Consider the following 18,846-nt stretch of genomic DNA (forward strand, 5'->3'; position numbering starts at 1 on the left):
TCCAGAAAAAAATCAGATTAACTTGCATATATATTTTAATAGCTTTGCAGGTATTAAAAAAGATGCATACTACAGCATTTTACCTGGGGCATCCAAGAAACAGCAAACTGAACAGGAAAATCCACAAGGCAATCTGGTGGGTCTGTAGGATACTGAGGGAAGGAAAAAAATACATTACTTTTCTTTCTTTCTTTTTTTTTTTTTAAATTAATCAAATGTGATTTAAAGTGAGACATACTGAGCTGCCAAATTTGCTAATGAAATGTGAGCACTTCAAGCATCTTGAGAATTTGGCTTTCAAAAGAAAAATATGTAAAGCATTTGCAGAAATAGTTATAAATATTAATTATCGTTTAAAGAAGAAATCTTCACTTCAACATTTTTGTGTATCAGATTTTACCAGAGGAAGAGAATTCACAGTTTGTGATGTGCTCAATGTTTTCAAAGATTTACTGGAAAAAAAGAAGAGCCTTCTGTGACAAAAAGGTCAAATGTGAAAAAGTGGCTTTCTTGGCATGTTGACCCTATCTGTCTAAAAGAAAACGTGGACATTTGCCCATTACCTGGGCAAAACTCTCACCCCCCAGGGACTGGAGCTGGAAGCRAGGAAAAGCTCCCATGTGACCCATGAAGGAATTCGCATTTAAAGCGGAATGGTACGGGCTGTTCCGGGCAGCATTTCTGGTTTTGAAACTTGAAGTAATCAGAGTAAGCACATGCCTCCTTAGAAAGGGCTTACTGTACCCAGAATGAAAGCAAACAACTCCCATCTCCCAAATTAAGAATTACCCATGAGGACAAGGAAAAATAGCGGTATTAAAAAACTGAAGGTATATAAAGAACTTGGATAACTCAAAAAAATCACCATTTACTAGAAAATTCACTACAGTTCAGCACCCTAACGTGAATCCTGCGGAACAAACTGGTCAAAGAAAAAAATGTTGAGTTACRAATTAATAACGTTCTTTTCTAAGAGCGGCCATCCAAAGTTTTATCAGCTTATCAGTAAAGCTTCTCTATTGAGAACTTGCATCTTTTAGTCTAATCTAACCTTTAGTACAGTGCAATTGATCAAACCCTAGCAGGGACCTGTGCTGCAGACTTACAGAAATTAATAAACAGAATATCAACAGAATATTAATAAACTGCCCATCCAAGCGGGTGCATTAGAGAATCTTATTTGGGGAGGCAGAGGGCAAAAAAGAAGTCTCAGTTTCTTCACAGAATTAAAGAGTTAAGACAGAGATGAAGCTTAACTCTGCTGTTGCCCAAAATAACTCCCCAGGCCCAGGTAGTGTCATTATTTAGGAGGCATTCTTAATTTTTAATATGTATCTTGGTTTTACTCAAAATGTATTTCTGCACTCATTTCCAATTTCTGTCTACTGGAAAGAGTAAATAAGAAATACAGCTTCCTGAAAGCATCCATTCTATTGCTTTGATTTTCTTTGATAATCTAGTAGATTTATGTATTTCACAGAAACTTCTTTAAACTTGCATTTTTTATTTCCCTTCATCTGTTTTTTTTTTGCTAGAAATCCATTTTACAAAGACAACATTTACAACTCAAATATCTTGTGCTTTACAGTTTTATCAAATCGGTGGCAGACAAATTAAACAACAATGACACAGCAAGAGACCTGAAACATCTAAATTAGGTGGGAGACAGTTCCAATTTTAAAATGTCTATCCACAAAAGCTGTTTAGTTTCTTTTCTTCTTGCGCTGGTATTATTTTTCATGATATACTCCAGTGCCRGAGTGAGGTAAACTTGTTTTCTGTATATAAAAGTGTGGCTAGAACACAGCAATCGCTCTGTAGGATGAGTTTTGGGACCACCCCAGCAGCTTTAGCCTACTATGTGCTAACTTTTCTGGTAAGTAAATTCATTTTATGCACTCTTTCATAGGATGCCTTTGAACAAATGATTGCAAACAGATTCCACTAACTTTGGATTATTTCTAAAGAAGCCCTACAGCATATTTTGCTCTGCATTCTAGCCAAATTCCCTTAACAGCACAATGTTGTACTTCCGTGCACCAGCTAACTGCCAGCAACTATGAATTTTTATGCAGCAATAATTCTGTATATAGGTTCAGTATAATGCTTGCAAGATGAAATCCTACRTAAGATAAGGTAGGGAGATACCCAAGGAGATGGTATTGTAAAATACTTGGATGGAGCATATCGAAGACATCATATTTCATATTACAGTTCATTCAAATTCAGCTTAGAAATCATCTTATAATTCTTCCTAACAATTTAAGCAATTATTAAAGAAAATACATACATTTAATTTATGAGCATGCATCTAACAAACTTTTATAACTCAGGCCAAGCCATTCACACGATTACTTCAAAACATCCTGTTTGCTAAGCGAGACTCAAGTTCTTGCAGTTGCCTACTAAAATTTGGGGCGGGGGGGAGGTATTAAAATGGCAAGCAACCTGCTTTCTACAATAATATAATTAAAATTAATATGTATTATCTTATAACATAATATCATAATATTATCGTAATACCAAAATAATAGTTATAAAATGTTATCTGATAAAACAAAACAGACGTATAAAACTCTGCTGCTTCAGACCTCTGGACACCTTTTACGAGTGCTGGGAAGAGGCCCTCAGCTGCTCTCCCTTGTGCTCGGCCTCAGAACACCTCTAGAAACAACCCGAATTACAACATGCAGAATCTAATAATTAGCCACTTATATTTTAGTAATAGATTGTGTAGAGATCATACACAAGCAGGGGGAGTTGGACTGGAAGATCTTCAGAGATCTCTTCCGAGCTCAACTATGCTGCTCTTCTGGGAATTTTTTTCCATGCAGAACTGCAGGATTCCTAAAAACCTACGCTGCTTAGGATCTGCTTCAAGGCAATTACTCCCTGCAGTATTTCACAAGCAGGGTGTATTTTTCTAGTTCCTAATGGTACTGTACTTCACTTGCCATTAAATTAAAAAGGAATTTTAGGGATAATAATGTGCATTTCATTTGCAGTGTCATAGCAAGTATGGAAAAGCAGCTCCCTTGTGAACACAGATAATATAGTGAGGTGTATTTATACTGCTCCTTTACTTTAAATACCATGACATCATACTTTTCCATCAATGTATTTAGTTAGACTGACAAGCAAATTAGTTATGCATTCATCACCCATGTGTATGCTTGCAAATGTAAGTATATATGTATATTTAAAATACACTTTTATTATTTTTTAAAACTACTCCACAATGAAATAGTTTAACCACAAGATCCTTTGTCCCTTTAAGGTAAAATAAAATCGTCTTATGAAAAACTAGATTTCAGCATGGAATATACCAAATCTGSAAAGGTGAAATTTCATCTTACACTGCCATTTCCCATCTCCATTCCTTCAAGACTATTACTCAAAATGTTGCACTAGGTACCACCACAAACCAGCAGTATTTCGACAGCTCATACAGTCACTAAAGTGATCRTCCAGGATACATTTTTTTCCCCAAGTGGATTTTCTGAAGACAACACCAACACTCTACTGCTGTCACCACACAGCCTGGATATTCAGTTTTTCTGGTAAGAGATTCATGTTTTGCAATGTGAAAATTTACAAAGCATTAATTCTTTCTGATATGTTAAAATTTCGTAAAAATTTTCCAAGCATGGCGTTAGTTTGGTTCCCCTCAGGAAGGAATCCAAGCTAGGAAATATCCGTAGGACTTTGTGCTGCCAAAAACTCACACAGCCTTCCATGCTCCACTTCAAACTACAGCACAGTAAATTTGCAAAACACAAATCAGCCCAGTATTTAAGGAGCTATAGGGATAATTAGCAATAGGAACAGTCTGACAGAAACAAACACTGTCAGAATCAGTCAATTATTTTACCTAAAAATAAGTTTTTTTTTTCCCTAAACCATAAGGACCCCACTTCTCTAGGTAGCCTGTCATAAATCCTTCTCTACAGCTTCAGTAGTAAGAGTTCCTAAAGAAGCAACTCAGCTATAACTCTTATTATGTGTTTAGTCTCTGCACTGAAAGATAATTAACAAAAGTCTCCCAAATGGCTTTGCCTGTAATACAGTAAAATAATTGCAATATCATAAAAGGCTTTTGCATGTGGTGCGCAGCTTCGTATGAAAAGATTCTTACAGATAACCATAAAATAGTATGAATTTTAAATGAAGTTRAAGTCTGAAAACTCTACTCAATATAACAGCATTTTGCCAAAACCAAAACACATTAGCTTGCATAAAAAATATACCAGCATTTCTAGAAAGAGATCATCTAACACCGTATGAATTTAAATAATGCATTTCTTTTCCTTTTTTCCAAGAATCTTTAAAATATTTTCTCCATATATAAATTCACCTTTGCATTTAGCTTCAGTGTGATTAGATGTTGTCGACCACACGAGTCTTCAGCTTTTATCTTTACCGTGCTAAGACCGCTATCCACATAGGCAACTCTGGAAGAGAAGAGAAAACTGTCACAGTTTGAAATGTCTGCAATACTCTTATTAGTCTGGTAGAAATATTAATCAGAGCAAGTCCTATCTGCCAACCATTTCTGCTGGTCTAGATTTACTGCTGTTAATACACCAGTCTACTGCTTAATGCAGTCATATATCTTTGGGTTATTTACAGTGTGTGTCAAGGCTCACGCTGTGGTCAGTGAGCACTATGTTTCAGTTTTCCATCACTGGAACCTTTGACACACACAGCATGTTCCTGTCAGCCTCTACTTATGTACACATTAAACTTCCTGTCAAATCTTTGATCCATTTCTGCAGTTTCTTACAGTATGAGACTTTTCTGCTCTTCTTTGCTTTTCTCTTCAATRAAATTCTCTTTTATTATCAATACTATTATTGTGGACAATTGAGTAGATATTGGYTCATATTCTGAAATTGATTTTCTATAGATAACAGTACTGAAACAGGTACAAGATGAGTTATTTACAGCAATTTCCTTTTGTTTTTATGACACTTTCATATAGTACGTATGCAACCAAGCAAGCATTAACTATGCATCAAAGTTTAATGTCCTAGGTTTTAAAACTTAGGACATAATCACTGRCATTTTGTTTAAGACGACACTGATTTGTAACTGACTTCCCACAGAAATGAAAGCTCATACAGTTGTAAACTGTATCAATTCCCAGCTACATATTCTGATCAATTCCAACAACTTGGAAAAGTTTCCAACATATCCTTACATCTACTAGTGAACATCTTCACTATGTCAGTCTCGCGTGAAGATAAAGAACAGTGTAAGGTTATTGTACAACTTAACATCGAGATTGATCAGAAGCGCCATCAGAGTTCAAAATGAGCATCTGCTCGTTGACACTAACTTTTTTTTTTTTTTTTTTTTAAAAAAACTATTGCACATCAGCCCAGCAACCTGGTGATGTCACTAAATTATATCCCTAGAACACATGGCCTCAGTATGCAAGAAGTGAAGAATAAAAACAGGGCAAAGAGATGCATTACCTCATGTTTAATACTGACTGCAATGGAGTATTACACAGTCCTAAGATACCTGGGGGGATTTTGACATTCCTAATTTTACCCTAAACATTTGAAAGAAAAAACAAGTCTTGGTTAAAAATGCAACTGAATTGCAGCCAAGAAACTATTTTTATTGAGATAGAATTCAGATCGTCTCTACTGTAACTGGAAAAAATACTTCCACTTTACGTAACTTTAATACAAACAAACAAAATTATCCACATCTCAYCCCTGCATCTATACTTGCCTGGGGTTAAAGAACCCAACACCAGCAGCCAAGGCACAGTCTGGACACTCCAAGTAAACTACAAGTAAAGAGTACTTAAAAAAAGCTTCTAAGATTAATCTTTAAAAGCATACTTTTATATATATACACTTTAGATAGTATACTATCTAAAATGTGATTTTCTCTGAGCTTGGAGAGAGTAAAAATGTAAAAAAAATGTAGATTCTCACCTGTGTTCTGCACCACTGCAGTTCACTCTCTTGAACTTGGTAACTCCTACAACTKTTAATTTTTCTGACTTCAACAACTACCCACTACTAGACAAAACAGCTATTTAAGTCAAACAATGCAAGAGCTTTCAGCTATTATTCCTTACAAACAATGTATTTCCTGGAGATTTTCTAATAAAAAAATCATTTTCCYTTTCAAACTTTTCCACAAATAGCAACAGTAAGAAACAAAAAAACAAAAAACCATGATGGCCAGGAACAGACCTCACACATGTACTGGAGGTCTTTGTGAATCCACCTGACAGTGACATAGTCCTACAGATTCTTTCACAGTAAAAATCCTACCTTCCTGATGCACTGTCACTGAATTCACTAGTCAGGGTATGAGATAATATTAAAAGACCCTTTCCATTAGCTCAGTACTATTTTTTGCATATCCCTTCCCAGCTCATCTGACACAGACAGCACTTATAAGGTTTCTGCTGGCACTTTCCACCTTCTTAAAAGGAACAAAGCAGCCTCATTTGAATTCCTCAGCTGCTGGGAAGAAAACACTGAATTTTGGTACAATTCTGGCACCTGTTGAACTGTGACTTTTGCGTGCACCTATTCAAAATGAAGAAAACCCGTGTCTCCTCTTTGCATCAAAATTAGGTCAAAGAATCAGTATCAAAGTGATTATATAATCACAGTAGCCTGCCCATTTGCAATCTTCTTTACTGTTTTTTTTTTCTTTCAGTGGTTGATGACAAAAGAGGCATAAGATCATTTCAGATAATATCTCCAACTTCTTTCTGAGAAACTTCACATATTCTTTAGATAAAAGTCATTAGATTACACTAAATTTTTACCATCTCTGAGAGCTCCTTAGCTCACTTCAGAGATAAAGAAGCTATAACTTATTGCTTTGATTCTCCTTTGTCCAAATTTCTTTTGTTATTCTATCAGATTTGGACACCATCAGCTTCACCGGTACACTTCCAGCATGACCTAAAACTCATGAGGAAAAAGTAAATACCAGGTCCAGGGGAACAGGACAAGCCAGGTCTTTCCCAAGAGGAATCCAGGAAAATAAAGCCAGAGGTTCCTCAGAGCATGAGCAGCAATCCTTCCCGACAGGACTTAACGCGGGCCTGGTTGGTGCCCATAGAGCATATGAGGATCRTTTTAACACCCATGTGCACATACACGTGCTTCACCTGCAATTCTAAATCAGTCCTGACTAACAGAGTCTTCTTTGTAGCTCATGTATACACTAGATTGCTAAAAGCATACTAAAATTACAGAGGGTGTCTGCTGTCACCTCCCATCACCTCTCCAGGTCATTATTCCCTTTTCAATTCATAGTTCACATATGAGTCCCTAAATACAGTCTAGCTTTTTTTTTTTTTTTTTAAATCAACTCCCCTAAATAACAACATAAAATTGAATAGTGATTTTATCAGCAACAGAAGTTTATCAAGAAGAGTCAACTGCACCAGACTGTAAAAACAGAGTGCCTCGATATAAAACAGCCTTGCCAAGAAATCAGGTGAAATTCTGCCTTAAAAGTTCACTCTCTAGAAGTACATTGTGCTGTTCTTTTAGTAATAAAATCAGGGTGTTTTCTATGTAGAGCACGTTAGAAGAAACAACAGTTTCACGATCAGCTGCTGAATTGTCTTCTAGAAGTGCACACTTGGTATATTCAATCATAAACTCCACTTTGTTTTTTGTGTTTTTTTTTTTTTTAATTTTTTGGAGGAGGAGAATACATGCTCAGAATTTATTTGTTATGCTAACAAAACTGTAAAGTTTTAGGCAAACTGAACTAATAAGTTTGCAGAGCTGAGAATGAGAAAACTGAAAAGAATGTCTTCAGCCAGCAGAACTATATACTCAGTAATGAACATCAGTGAGAAAATCTCAGCTAAATTAACAGGGCTATTTTAAGTATTTAAATAAAAGTATTAAAAACAAAATTTTATTTCATGTTATTAATTAAAAGCTACCCATACATGAGCCAGGTGAGAAAACTGGATACCTACGGCCTTCGTATTTCTGTCCTCATAAATTCTCACCTACATGCATGTATACTTTTCTTGTAGATTTACCCTTTCCTCAGATTAACCATGTTACCTCTTCTTGTATGTGGCTATGGAAAGCAAGATAGAAGTGTCTCTTAGAAATAAGCAAATTATTCAAGTTTTAAAAAACGTGTGATCTAGGGTTTTTTTGACAGCTTTTTAAAGACACTTGTTCCCAGGCATAACTATCTCACTAAAACAGTTGTAATTATATCATTATCCTTCACTATACAACAGAAAACTAAAACATCTGCACAAATGATTTGAAAAGAAGAAAAATGAGAAAAATAAAAGCCATATTAAACATGTAAGATCAGTAASAACTGATCTCTTAGTAGTAGCATTAACTTCCAGCTAAATTATCTGAGATTGAGAATAAACCTTCTGTTTATATAGGTTTTTGTTAAACAGAAAAGAACAGCAGTGTTTTTAATACAGAATCAAAGAAGCTGTGATTGTATTAACTGAATTAATAATTAACTGAATTAACTGAATTAACTGAACAAGTAGAATTGATATCTTGAATCCATGTATCTAAAAAAACCCCCAGATATTCTAAAGATCATCTCTGTTTAAGTGATAAAATAAACTTACTTATTCCAACCCAGTATTTCTATATCTCTGACAAGACAAGAGTAGTATTCTGGTGGCCTTGTTATGTGCAGCTCTGGTGTATTCTTTAGGGCAATTTCCTGTTTAAAAGAACATTAAAACATCATTAAGAGATTTCAATATCTTTTCATCTCTCATGTCATGTGATTTTTGCAATTCATTCAAAAATATTATGCTTATGTAAAAYTAACTGTACACTGCATTTGCTTTGTTACAGCCTCCAGTGAAAGCAGACAAAGAAGCTGTCTGGTAAATTACTTTAGATACTGGAAGTGAAAACATCTGCAATTAAAAAMAACCCACAGATGTTGACAACATAGTCTTCACACTCAAATACCAATTTCTTTATTTATTTATATCATCTCAGACAATTGTACTTGGGACTACAAGAGTGTCAAAAAAAAAGGGCAATTTTGAAAATGTGAGAGAAAGGTATGTTTGTTTTGAGTGTAGGAGAGGGAAGGAAACGGATCCAGGGCCTTTCACTGCCCATATGGAATATACGGTGAAGTCACTGGAGAGGGATTTCCAAGCCATCTTAGAATCACTAAATAATGCTAGGATTGAGATGCTATTGTAATCACAATGCCACATATTATCAGTAAAACTGCCTATTATGATTGATTGTTCTAATTACTTTACATCACCTCTACACTGCTCTAGCTTAGGATTTTGTGCAGYGAATGGACACCGATCAGACGCTTCATAAAGCGGTACAGAACTGCAGCAAGCTGCTATTCTACTGAATAATTTCCGAAGATAACCACAAAACTCAGTGATACACTTCCASTCCCACTTGTTCCACAATTTAAAAAGAATTCCAAAAAAGAAAGTGAAGGGAAAAACTTTTTTGAAAGGACAGAAGCTTGTGTTTTTAAACATTGTAAACATTGCAATTTAAGCATTGCAATTGTAAGTTTCTGAAAGATCAATGCAGAGCAGAAATGTTTTAAAATATCAGACTTTTTTTCAGAATTTTATCCAATTACTACCTCATTCTGGCATCACATCACATGACATGGAAATCATGGGGTCTGAAAATATATATTCTAGCTACAGCAGCTATCCTTCTACAAAGAAAATGCTAATATTTTTATAAAAACACAATAAAAGCTTCAGGAGAGAGAACAGAAGAAAAATCAGATTTCCAGAGAAAAGTTTCATTGCAACTACAGTAACAAAATCTTACAAAATGATAGCAGAATATCACATATTTTTATGAGAATAAAAATGTCAAGAAACACCACACAAAGAAAGTGATGCTATAAGCAAAATAGTCAGGACAGCCACTTTAAGATTTTAAAAACAAACAAAATCTTTTAGCCTTGCTATGAAAAAGATGACCTTACAAACACTGTGATTTAGCTTGGAACCAACAAAAGATTTTTTCTATTGTTTACGGGTAATACAGAAATGGTAGTAAAACATACATTTTCGTAGTTCAGTAGTTCTTTTCCCTCTATCCACAATCATRATCAGTATGAAACATTTTACTATGTTGAACAAATTATACTTTGAAAATATTCTCATTTTCTCGGGGCTTTTGTATCCAGACACGTAGATGGGCAAAACTGTTATGAAAGATTCCACAATGGTCGCATGCGGACATTCTTATGTCCTATTCTTATTCCAAGTGCCTTTGTCTGGTTTAGCTTAATCTGGCTTGGCAGGGATTAGGCAACATTGAACAAAGGCATTCCCAGCATAGAGCAGGAGCGTAATGAGAGTATTTTTGTTGCTTTTTTGAAAAATAGTTATTGTGTTTTATTTCTAAACTGAGTGTGAATACAACTATTCTTTGCAGCAACGTCCTACAAAATAAAATTCTACTGAGATCAAAATATTGATTGCATGTTCGTAACCAAACCTTTGCTACTCTTATAATCCCAGACTAAAAAAAAGGTTTTCATAAAGAATAAACAGTAGACATCAGAAAGGAAAGCTTTCTACATTTGTGGATCATGTTGTCATGTAGATGAAAGCACCTTTAGCAATCCACTGATGAAGCATTCTCCCTCTGTATGATTAAAAGCCTTCTTTTCCACCTGGATGATAGGTGCACTGCAAACAGGATGGCTCTTAGAGCCAACAAAGCTACATCACTCACTTTTTTTTTTTTCCCTCAAAAACAATGCATTTTTCTAGAGAGAATAGACAGTTAAAATCTTGTAGGCTGTTTGTTTATACAAATATTATTTAGGCAGTGTGCATATAAAATTGCCTCTTATTAAGCCATAATCAATCTATAAAATAGTAAACTGTAAAAAAACAAAAAAGTGAAAATCAAATACATAAGAATACCTCTTCTCCCATATATATATATATAATATATTAAGAGAGAGAGAGAGAGAGAGAGAGAGAGAGAGAGATCTATGTATATAACATTGTTTACCATAATAGTTTTCAGCTCCACCAAAAAACTGACAAGATCTGGAGAGTTGTGCAGCCTCTGGAAAGAACATAGTTAGCAGTTTATCAGTTCATTTTCTTCATCTCATAACCTTTGGTGGTAAACAGTTTAAGTCTAACTAGGTATTTTTCTGATGTTGTTAACTAACACACAGGRAAAATAAAACCAGCAAAAACGCCAGTATGTTGAACAGCTCAATTAAAGAACAAATCTCCCTGAGTATGGGTAACTTTATTGACAAATAAACACTGTTGAGCAATTTGCACAATACATTTTTAATGCTGAACATGAACTGTTTATGCTTCCGTTTTCTCAGCTCTGTACCCTTGGACAATATGGAGTTACCACCSTTGTTCTACAAAGGGGTGCAGAGCCCATGAGACGCAGCTTTTCAAACAGCACCTGTGGCTTCTTAGAAACTTGACTGCAGGCTTGTGCCCTTACCCCACAGTTTCCTCCTCACAGGGAAGTTTAACTAAGATTACTTGGCCAAATATGATATGGCATTAGCTAGATATATTCACAATTTAGATGACTTTTCTTCTTTGTATTATGAACTGGTTTGTCTTGTTTAATCTCTTTTAATTTAGGAATAAAAGAAAAATTCCAGTCAAACATCAGCTGTCATTTAACAAAATCTTTTCTATTTTAATCTCCAAAACTTCAAGGTTGAAGAAAAATATATATTTATAGGAATCTATCCATCCCTCTTTAGTTTGGCCCACAAATCCTCAGACATTTCAWAATAATAAATTTTGGTTACAAAATGAAAGAAGATTTTTTTAAAACATATTTAAATTAGCTTGTGAGTATAAGCATTTCAGAATTACTGTAACTATATATTTAGACAGCAAAAGCTTTTAAGAGTAGTATACCTGCTTTACAATATGCTGATATCCATGCAGTATCTTCTTTAGGTGCCAGCTACACTCTATCCTAGACAAACAATATTTTGCATGCGCTTTGAATACAGATTCATCATTTTTTGAAAGAGTCAGGAAGTCTGGTACACATTAACACAAAAGTTTTTCCTCAAAACCACAAAGGAAGTAAACAGTATTTTAAAATTTGAGTTACTCAGTTACTTAAAATCTTCAAATGTCATGATCCATAGTTCATTAAAAATTAATAAGCAGACATTTACCTATGAAAGCCTCCACTCTCTGTTGAAAACAACAACATAATTCTTGCAAGTTAATATGACTTCATAAAACATACCAATATTTAGAAATTGGTATCCTGAAAATGTCAGAGTTAACTATAATGCAGTTCTAAGTATCCAACCTAAAATGTAATAAAGCTATCTAATATCACATCTGCTCACAGTTTAGAATAGGCCAGGYCACACTGAAGTATAGCAAAGAATATGAAAGGCTTTAAACATTATTGCTTTAATATAGATCTTTGCACTGATCTTTCTCTTTCCCAAATGGTGACACATAAATACAGCCCGATTTAAATGAACAGTTCTGTGCTTTCAAGTACATTGATTTCTGTATAAACACAACCAATTAATTCCAACAGGTTTCAAAGTTAATTAACAACAAAATATTTTGATATAGGCAATGTTTATTGTCAGTGTTTATTAAYGCTGATGCTGTAGGATGCTGTACAATTTTGCTGCAAGGTTAAGTTGAAATCCGAAAATATTAATTACCAAATTTGATATAAAATTATAATTCATAAGCATTTCTATTAGTGCTTTTGGCCAAATAAACCTTTAGTAACTTCATTGAAAAGAAAAACAAACAAACAAACAAACCCTCCACTGTCTTACCTTGCATTTTTCAGTTGACAATCCRTTGGTAACAGGATTCTGATATGGAAGTCTCTACCCTTGAAAATAAGCATTTAATTGATAGGAAGCTCAGCACAAAAAATGGTTAGACTTTAGCAGAAGTTTTAATGGGAGTGGCTAGTAAGAGAGAAACTTTTACTAGAATGTTATTCAGAATTATTGTGGAGAATTTCTTCATTTATGGAAAAAAAGAAAAAAGTTGGAAACTGCCACATAAAATTCACAGAACTCAGGAAAAACTCTTCAAAACATCCCGTCTCATAAAGCAAAAATAAGATTTTTTGCAAGGAAAAARAAAAGTACTATCCAAATCCAGGCACAACCAAGAAATACAAGCTTATCTTAAYCATGCAAAAACATGTGAAAGTCTTCCTCTGATTCAAAGTTAGAGGAGACTTTTATCATACTGAAAGGACCTTGGGCATTGTTCCACAACACATTTCAGCAAGGTTTGAGAAGTTAAACACAAACAGTCCTGCCTACATGAATGCAAAAATTCTTATTCATAGGATGGGAGGGAAAAAAAAAAAAAGAGGCCATTCTTAAATGCAACCTACAAGTGGTATTTTCAGGAGTTTTCCTGACTTTTGATCCTTCCTCTACTGTCTTGTATGGTAATCAAAACAGTACTGAAGAGAACAGGTGAATGGGTTTGATATTACTCCAGAGTCAAAAGGGCAGTTAAGTCACCTCAAATCTTCTTTCAGATTCTCAATGTTCTAGCTCTAAATACCATGACTTACGCCTGCAAATTCTGATATTTCTCCGGAAGGAAGTTAAGAACAACAGTTCCCCTCTGCAATACAGTGATGCTGTTTACTCCTTTCAACAGTGATTCCTATAACATCATCATGCGCCAGGTGACAAACCACAAGCTAGATGAGCAGTCAGAGATGGACTGAGCCTGGAGAGACGAGTATAGAGGACCTCATGTTGTTTAACAAGGGCCATGCAAAGTCCTCATCCTGCACCTGGGCAGGAGCAACCAGCTGGACAGCAACTCTGCAGAGAAGGCCCTAGGGACTTGGTGGGCAAGTTGACCATGAGCCAACCACATGCTATGGCAGCTAAGAATCATATAATCATTATGGTTGGAAAAGACCTTCAAGATCAAGATGAGCAACTACAGCCTGGGCAGAGAGAGCTGCCAGCAGGCTAGGGGAGAGGATTCTTCGCTACACTCACCACTCCCGAGCCCACATCTGATGTGCTGTGCCCAGGCCTGGCCTCCACGGTACAGGACAGGTACGGTTTTATTGCAGTGAGTTCAGCAACGAGCCACAAAGATCATTTTAAAAAAAAAAAACATTAAGAGGCCAAGAACGCTGGACCGTTCAGCCTGGAGAAGGCTTGGGAATCTCAGCAAAGGGCACTAAGTGGAATACATACCGTAAATTTCACCCAAACATAGGAATGAACCTCTTTACCCTGAGAGCGGTTGAACTGCCCTGAGACACTGTAGCTTCTCCACCCCTGCAGACAGTCAAAATAATCCGGGCTTGGTCCTGAGCAGTSTGGTGCAGCTGAGCCCGCTGGAGCAGCGGGGCTGGACCCGAAGGTCCTGTCCAACCCGAGATTCTCACAAGCGAGAAGAGCATCCTTCTCTCCAAGCTAACGTTCACAGCAGGATTCAGTTACACCAATAACCACCACGGCACAGCCAGCCCACAGGTTAGACCACGCTAAATAGCACGGACAAGACAGAAGGGGCAATTCCACACACCTAAATATGGAATTACGTAAGTTTGCTACTCAACAGAAACTACAAAATCTACAGTAAGSAAGTTACTAAGCAAGTAACTGCAGGCAGCTCCTGCAAATCAGGGCTCACTGGCRCTTCCCCCAGCAATGTGATTTGGGTTTTTCTTTAAACACGCCTCTTCAGCCGCTTTTTAATCCAAGCCGTGGCCATACAGCCCCACGGATGGGGAGGCGGCGGCCCCGGGGAGAGGGGAGCCCCGCGCGCCGTTTGTAACRGCCGCTGTAACGGTCGCTTGCAACGGCCACCGGCCGAACCGCACGCGCGCGCGCCGCGGCGGGCCYGGCCGCGGTACCTGCGCCGTGAGGAAGCCCTCGTAGGCCGTCCCGTGGCGGTTCTGCGGCAGCAGCAGCGGGCACTGGCGGAGCAGAGCCCCGGGGACCGCCATGCCGCACCGCGCCACGGCCTCTCTCCTTCCCGGCACGGCCGTTCGAACCCGCGCAGGCCGCGCCCGCCGCCGCACGGCGCAGGCGCGCGGGGCGGCCGGTAGCGGCGGCCGTTGCTCTGTTGTTGTGGCGACCGAGAAAGAGTCAAAAAAAAAAAAAAAAAAAAAAAATCCGGTTTCAGTTTCTTTCCTGTGGTAGAGGCGGCGAGGCTGCCTCCCGCCCTGTCTGTGGCTGAGGTTTCAGCAGGCTGCGCCATCACGCAAAATGTGGGGAGAGGCAGTTTCTGCCCAGAAACGCTTCAGAGAGAAAAAGCAGCTCAGCAAGAAGCTAAACGGTCACTCTAAACTAAGAGTCGCTCTAAACTAAGTTGCAGCAGCAGCATGGTGGGAATCTGCAAGGCTGCRTCCCTTGGAAGCCAGAGGAAACATCATCTGATTCCCCTCATCGTCATATGAGAAAGGTTTGTAGGAGAGCTGATGAAGGCTCTCCCGGTGGACATGAGAAGACAAGACTGTGTGTAGAAGCTTCTCAACCTTTCCAGCAATGTCATCTACTAGCAGAGGCTATTTCAGCCTTCCACAAAGCTCTCATGAGTTTGAACCAACACTTGCCAGTGCTGTAGGAGTTCAGAAGGGCTCACAAGACGTGGAAAAGGCAGGATTAGGTAGCTGGAGCTCAGTCATTGCAGGCCAGGGAAATGAGAAGTGGCTGTAATTACTTGCTGGAAGCTTTTATGGCAGAGAACCACTGCCTCCATTTAGCTGCTGGCAGCAGCTCCCTTCCTTCAGGACAGAAGGAGAACTGGAGGGGAAGCGAAGGACAGGAATGTACTTGCTGCAGCCCTCCCAAGCCACAGGAATGAGAACTAACATTGTGCTCGTTCAGGAAGACTGCATGGACATAGTCGTGTGTTGTTGCAGGGGCTGAAATACTGACACTGTGTGAGCATGGGGAATGAAGRTGAAGCCTCTTTCACCCATTTCAGGGAGATGGCGAAGTTCCTGTGCTCGCTTTGTAGTCTGCCACAGTTCCTCTCTCCTGAGCGTTCTGCTGGGGACTTTCTGCAACTTCATCCAAGCACCAGGTGTAGTAAGCGCTAAGAAAAGTCAGTTGTGAGGTGAAAGTGGAGTCCTAAGAATTGCCATGTAAATTCCTCATCCTAGTAGATCTTCAGGAATGTGATTAAATAAAAATTATGTACTTGGTGCTGGTTAACATGTTCTTAAAGCTGGCAAATGTCACTGATGACCTCCAAATTTCCAGCAAATTATCAGTGTTGCTGAGCAAGACACCTTCTAGCGAGTACAAATGTTGCTCTACTCTTTTTTTTTTTTTTTTTTGGCTTTAAAGAACTCCGTCCTCTGTAAGATTCAGTTACCATTTCAAAAAACACTTTCTGAATATATGCACAAATAAGTTTTAAATGGTAATATGCCGAAGCTGGGTGCCCATGGCTGGCTTGCTACTGCTGTTTATGTGCATTTCATTACTAGCATGGCTAACCTGGAGCACTTAATGCAATGCTTCATAGTAAATTGCATCTTTCTTATTATTTATTAATTTGAGGTTGATCAAAACGTTTTTCTCTTGACTTGTTTTCTCTCACTATGCATTACACCAGAAATTACTTAATTACTTAATTTTACTAAGTACAGAGATTATTTCTTGCTAGAATTAAATGCAAAACTAAAGATTTTTTTTCCTCCTTTTGGCCATGTTTATCTTAGCCTCTAACATTGTAAGAAATGTCAAATCACTTTGGCCAAGTGCAATTACTGTGAAATGTGCCTAAATGAAAGTATTGTAATACCAGGACCATAAAATGTTTAGTACTGGGATTTAGAAAACATTTGTCATAATCATTAATTTATACTGTGTGCTGTACAATTTTAAACATAAAAAGATGCAATTTAGCCTACTGGAAGCATGCTATTATTTGGATCTGGCACACAGGCTTCAGCTTTCTTCATACCAGAAAGTAACAAAACAACAAAGATTTGACAAATATGCATCTTAAAGCAAAGGAATCCTGATTTGATCAGGAGCCACCTTAACTAATTTGATCACAGTTATTATTTGTCCAAAGAATCATAATGAGTTTAATACTTTCTCCTTTTACATCCTTCACTCAGGCAGTAAAAGACATGAAAAAATCATGAATAGAGTGACAAAATACACAGTTTAAACACAAATCACTTGAAAGTAACAATACCTGAATATCTAGTAGGCTGGATTCTGTTGGTGAAATTAYTTCATGACTAGTCAGAGACAGCACAGACATTCATGTAAGACAGAATTCAGGTGAAATCACTTAAAAATCAATCCATTTAATACAATTTCCTCAGCAACACGCTTTGTTTAAAAAAGAAAAAAAAAGATACTATGARAGGCACAAAAATAATGCATTAGTTTCATATTACTACAACCAACATAAAATTATCAATTTATAAACATGCACAGTTGCTAATACTGTTATTACTGTTCTTCATCCTACGTCTGTGTCATTTTATTCATCTTGCCCTTAAGAAATGAACTTTTCTTTGCGTATCCCCACCTTTTCATACAAATCCTCTGAGTGAGAATTTCCAGAATCTCATCCTAATCCTGTTTCCATTTAGAAGTTACAGAAAAGTATTGCAGACCTTAGAGGGAATAAGTAATCATAATGGAAAGATAATAATATGTTTATGGAATCCAGAATTTTGTAAAAGCCAATTGAAAAATTACAACCATTGAAGGTCAGTGTTACTAATAGTGCAAAGCTGTCAATCAAATATTTTCAAATTTTCATAGTTAAGGCTATATTTTGATATAGGGCACYTCTATTTCAGAGAGCTCCTCTCTTCTGAGGTAATTCATCTTAGTGATCACATAAAATCTGGTGATAAAAGCAATAGATGTTTCTATGGAAAAGCCATACTACAAAAGTATTTAGTGTATTTTAGCTGTCTCTAAACTAATGTGTAAGACCTAAAAACACAGAGCCACCGCTGCAGCAGAATGACTCACTGTTGCTGTGAAGGACAGTTCTGCTCCTCCCTTCACCCCATCCCTGGCCTTGCAGGCCCTTCTAATAACTTATGCCCACTCTGGTTCTTGATTGATCCCCTTGTAAACTGGGTCATTTTGCTCACTGGCCAAAAACTAATTGCTTTTCTGATTAATTCATTTTAGGCTGCCCTGGCTCACTGAAGCTGTGTCATGAGCATCAAAGCTGATGTGAAGAAAGCATCAAGAGGGCACAGCCACAAGCCAGAAAACCCTTTTCAGGGAACGGTGGGATGTTAGAACAGCCACTGGAAGAACTTGCAGGTAAGAAGCACCAGGATTCCCCTTCTACTACTGTTCTTCCAGTTCCCAGTCTGTTATTGGCACATTCCTTTTGTATYCTCCCTTATGTGTTGTCTGACACCAAAAGCTTTTGGTACAGAATATTTCTTTTGATTAGCATAGAGTGATCTTACACTTAACTTCATCTCTGGATATTTGAAATCCATTTTGCATCATTAACGGTTCACAAACTGAAATGCAGACTACGGCCACCTCTGTTGAAGAACTCAGTGCAAAGGAGTGCTGCTGTTAGCAGGAGGGTCACGAGCAACAGATGTGTCTTCTTACAATTTTAAATGCAGTTATTTTTCTATACTTAATGTTAGAAAAAATACAGTAACAAAACCAAGAACAATTTTTGTTCTTAGATTTGCTAACAGTATAAAATAATTAAGTGTAAAGCACAGGATGTTTTAAAACGCCTTGGGTCCAGGGAGCTCTCAAGCTTACGTTCATCTTCGTACATACAGGCAAAATCTTGGCACTCTGCAGATGACCCAGTGATGACTAATGTATGAACATTAATGCATTCAC

At 37.3% G+C, this 18,846-nt stretch overlaps 1 protein-coding gene across 2 annotated transcripts in view; it reads right to left on the reverse strand.

Moving 5' to 3' along the window:
- FANCL (FA complementation group L) overlaps window positions 1-15,021 on the reverse strand; it is a 27,973-nt gene extending 12,952 nt beyond the window's left edge. For both annotated transcript variants that reach the window (XM_026036445.1, XM_026036447.1), the window contains exons 1-7: window positions 14,892-15,021; window positions 12,817-12,875; window positions 11,915-11,975; window positions 11,022-11,078; window positions 8,612-8,709; window positions 4,355-4,451; window positions 84-152 (exon numbers count right to left, since the gene is read on the reverse strand). In XM_026036445.1, coding sequence (XP_025892230.1) covers window positions 84-152; window positions 4,355-4,451; window positions 8,612-8,709; window positions 11,022-11,078; window positions 11,915-11,975; window positions 12,817-12,875; window positions 14,892-14,984 — 534 coding nt within the window. In that variant the 5' untranslated portion in view covers window positions 14,985-15,021. The remainder of the gene's footprint in view (window positions 1-83; window positions 153-4,354; window positions 4,452-8,611; window positions 8,710-11,021; window positions 11,079-11,914; window positions 11,976-12,816; window positions 12,876-14,891) is intronic.
- Between the last annotated feature and the right edge of the window lie 3,825 nt (window positions 15,022-18,846).

The sequence above is a fragment of the Nothoprocta perdicaria genome, unplaced genomic scaffold, assembly GCF_003342845.1.
Source record: "Nothoprocta perdicaria isolate Ctin4 unplaced genomic scaffold, notPer1 scaffold_179, whole genome shotgun sequence".
Classification (NCBI taxonomy): Eukaryota; Metazoa; Chordata; class Aves; order Tinamiformes; family Tinamidae; genus Nothoprocta; species Nothoprocta perdicaria.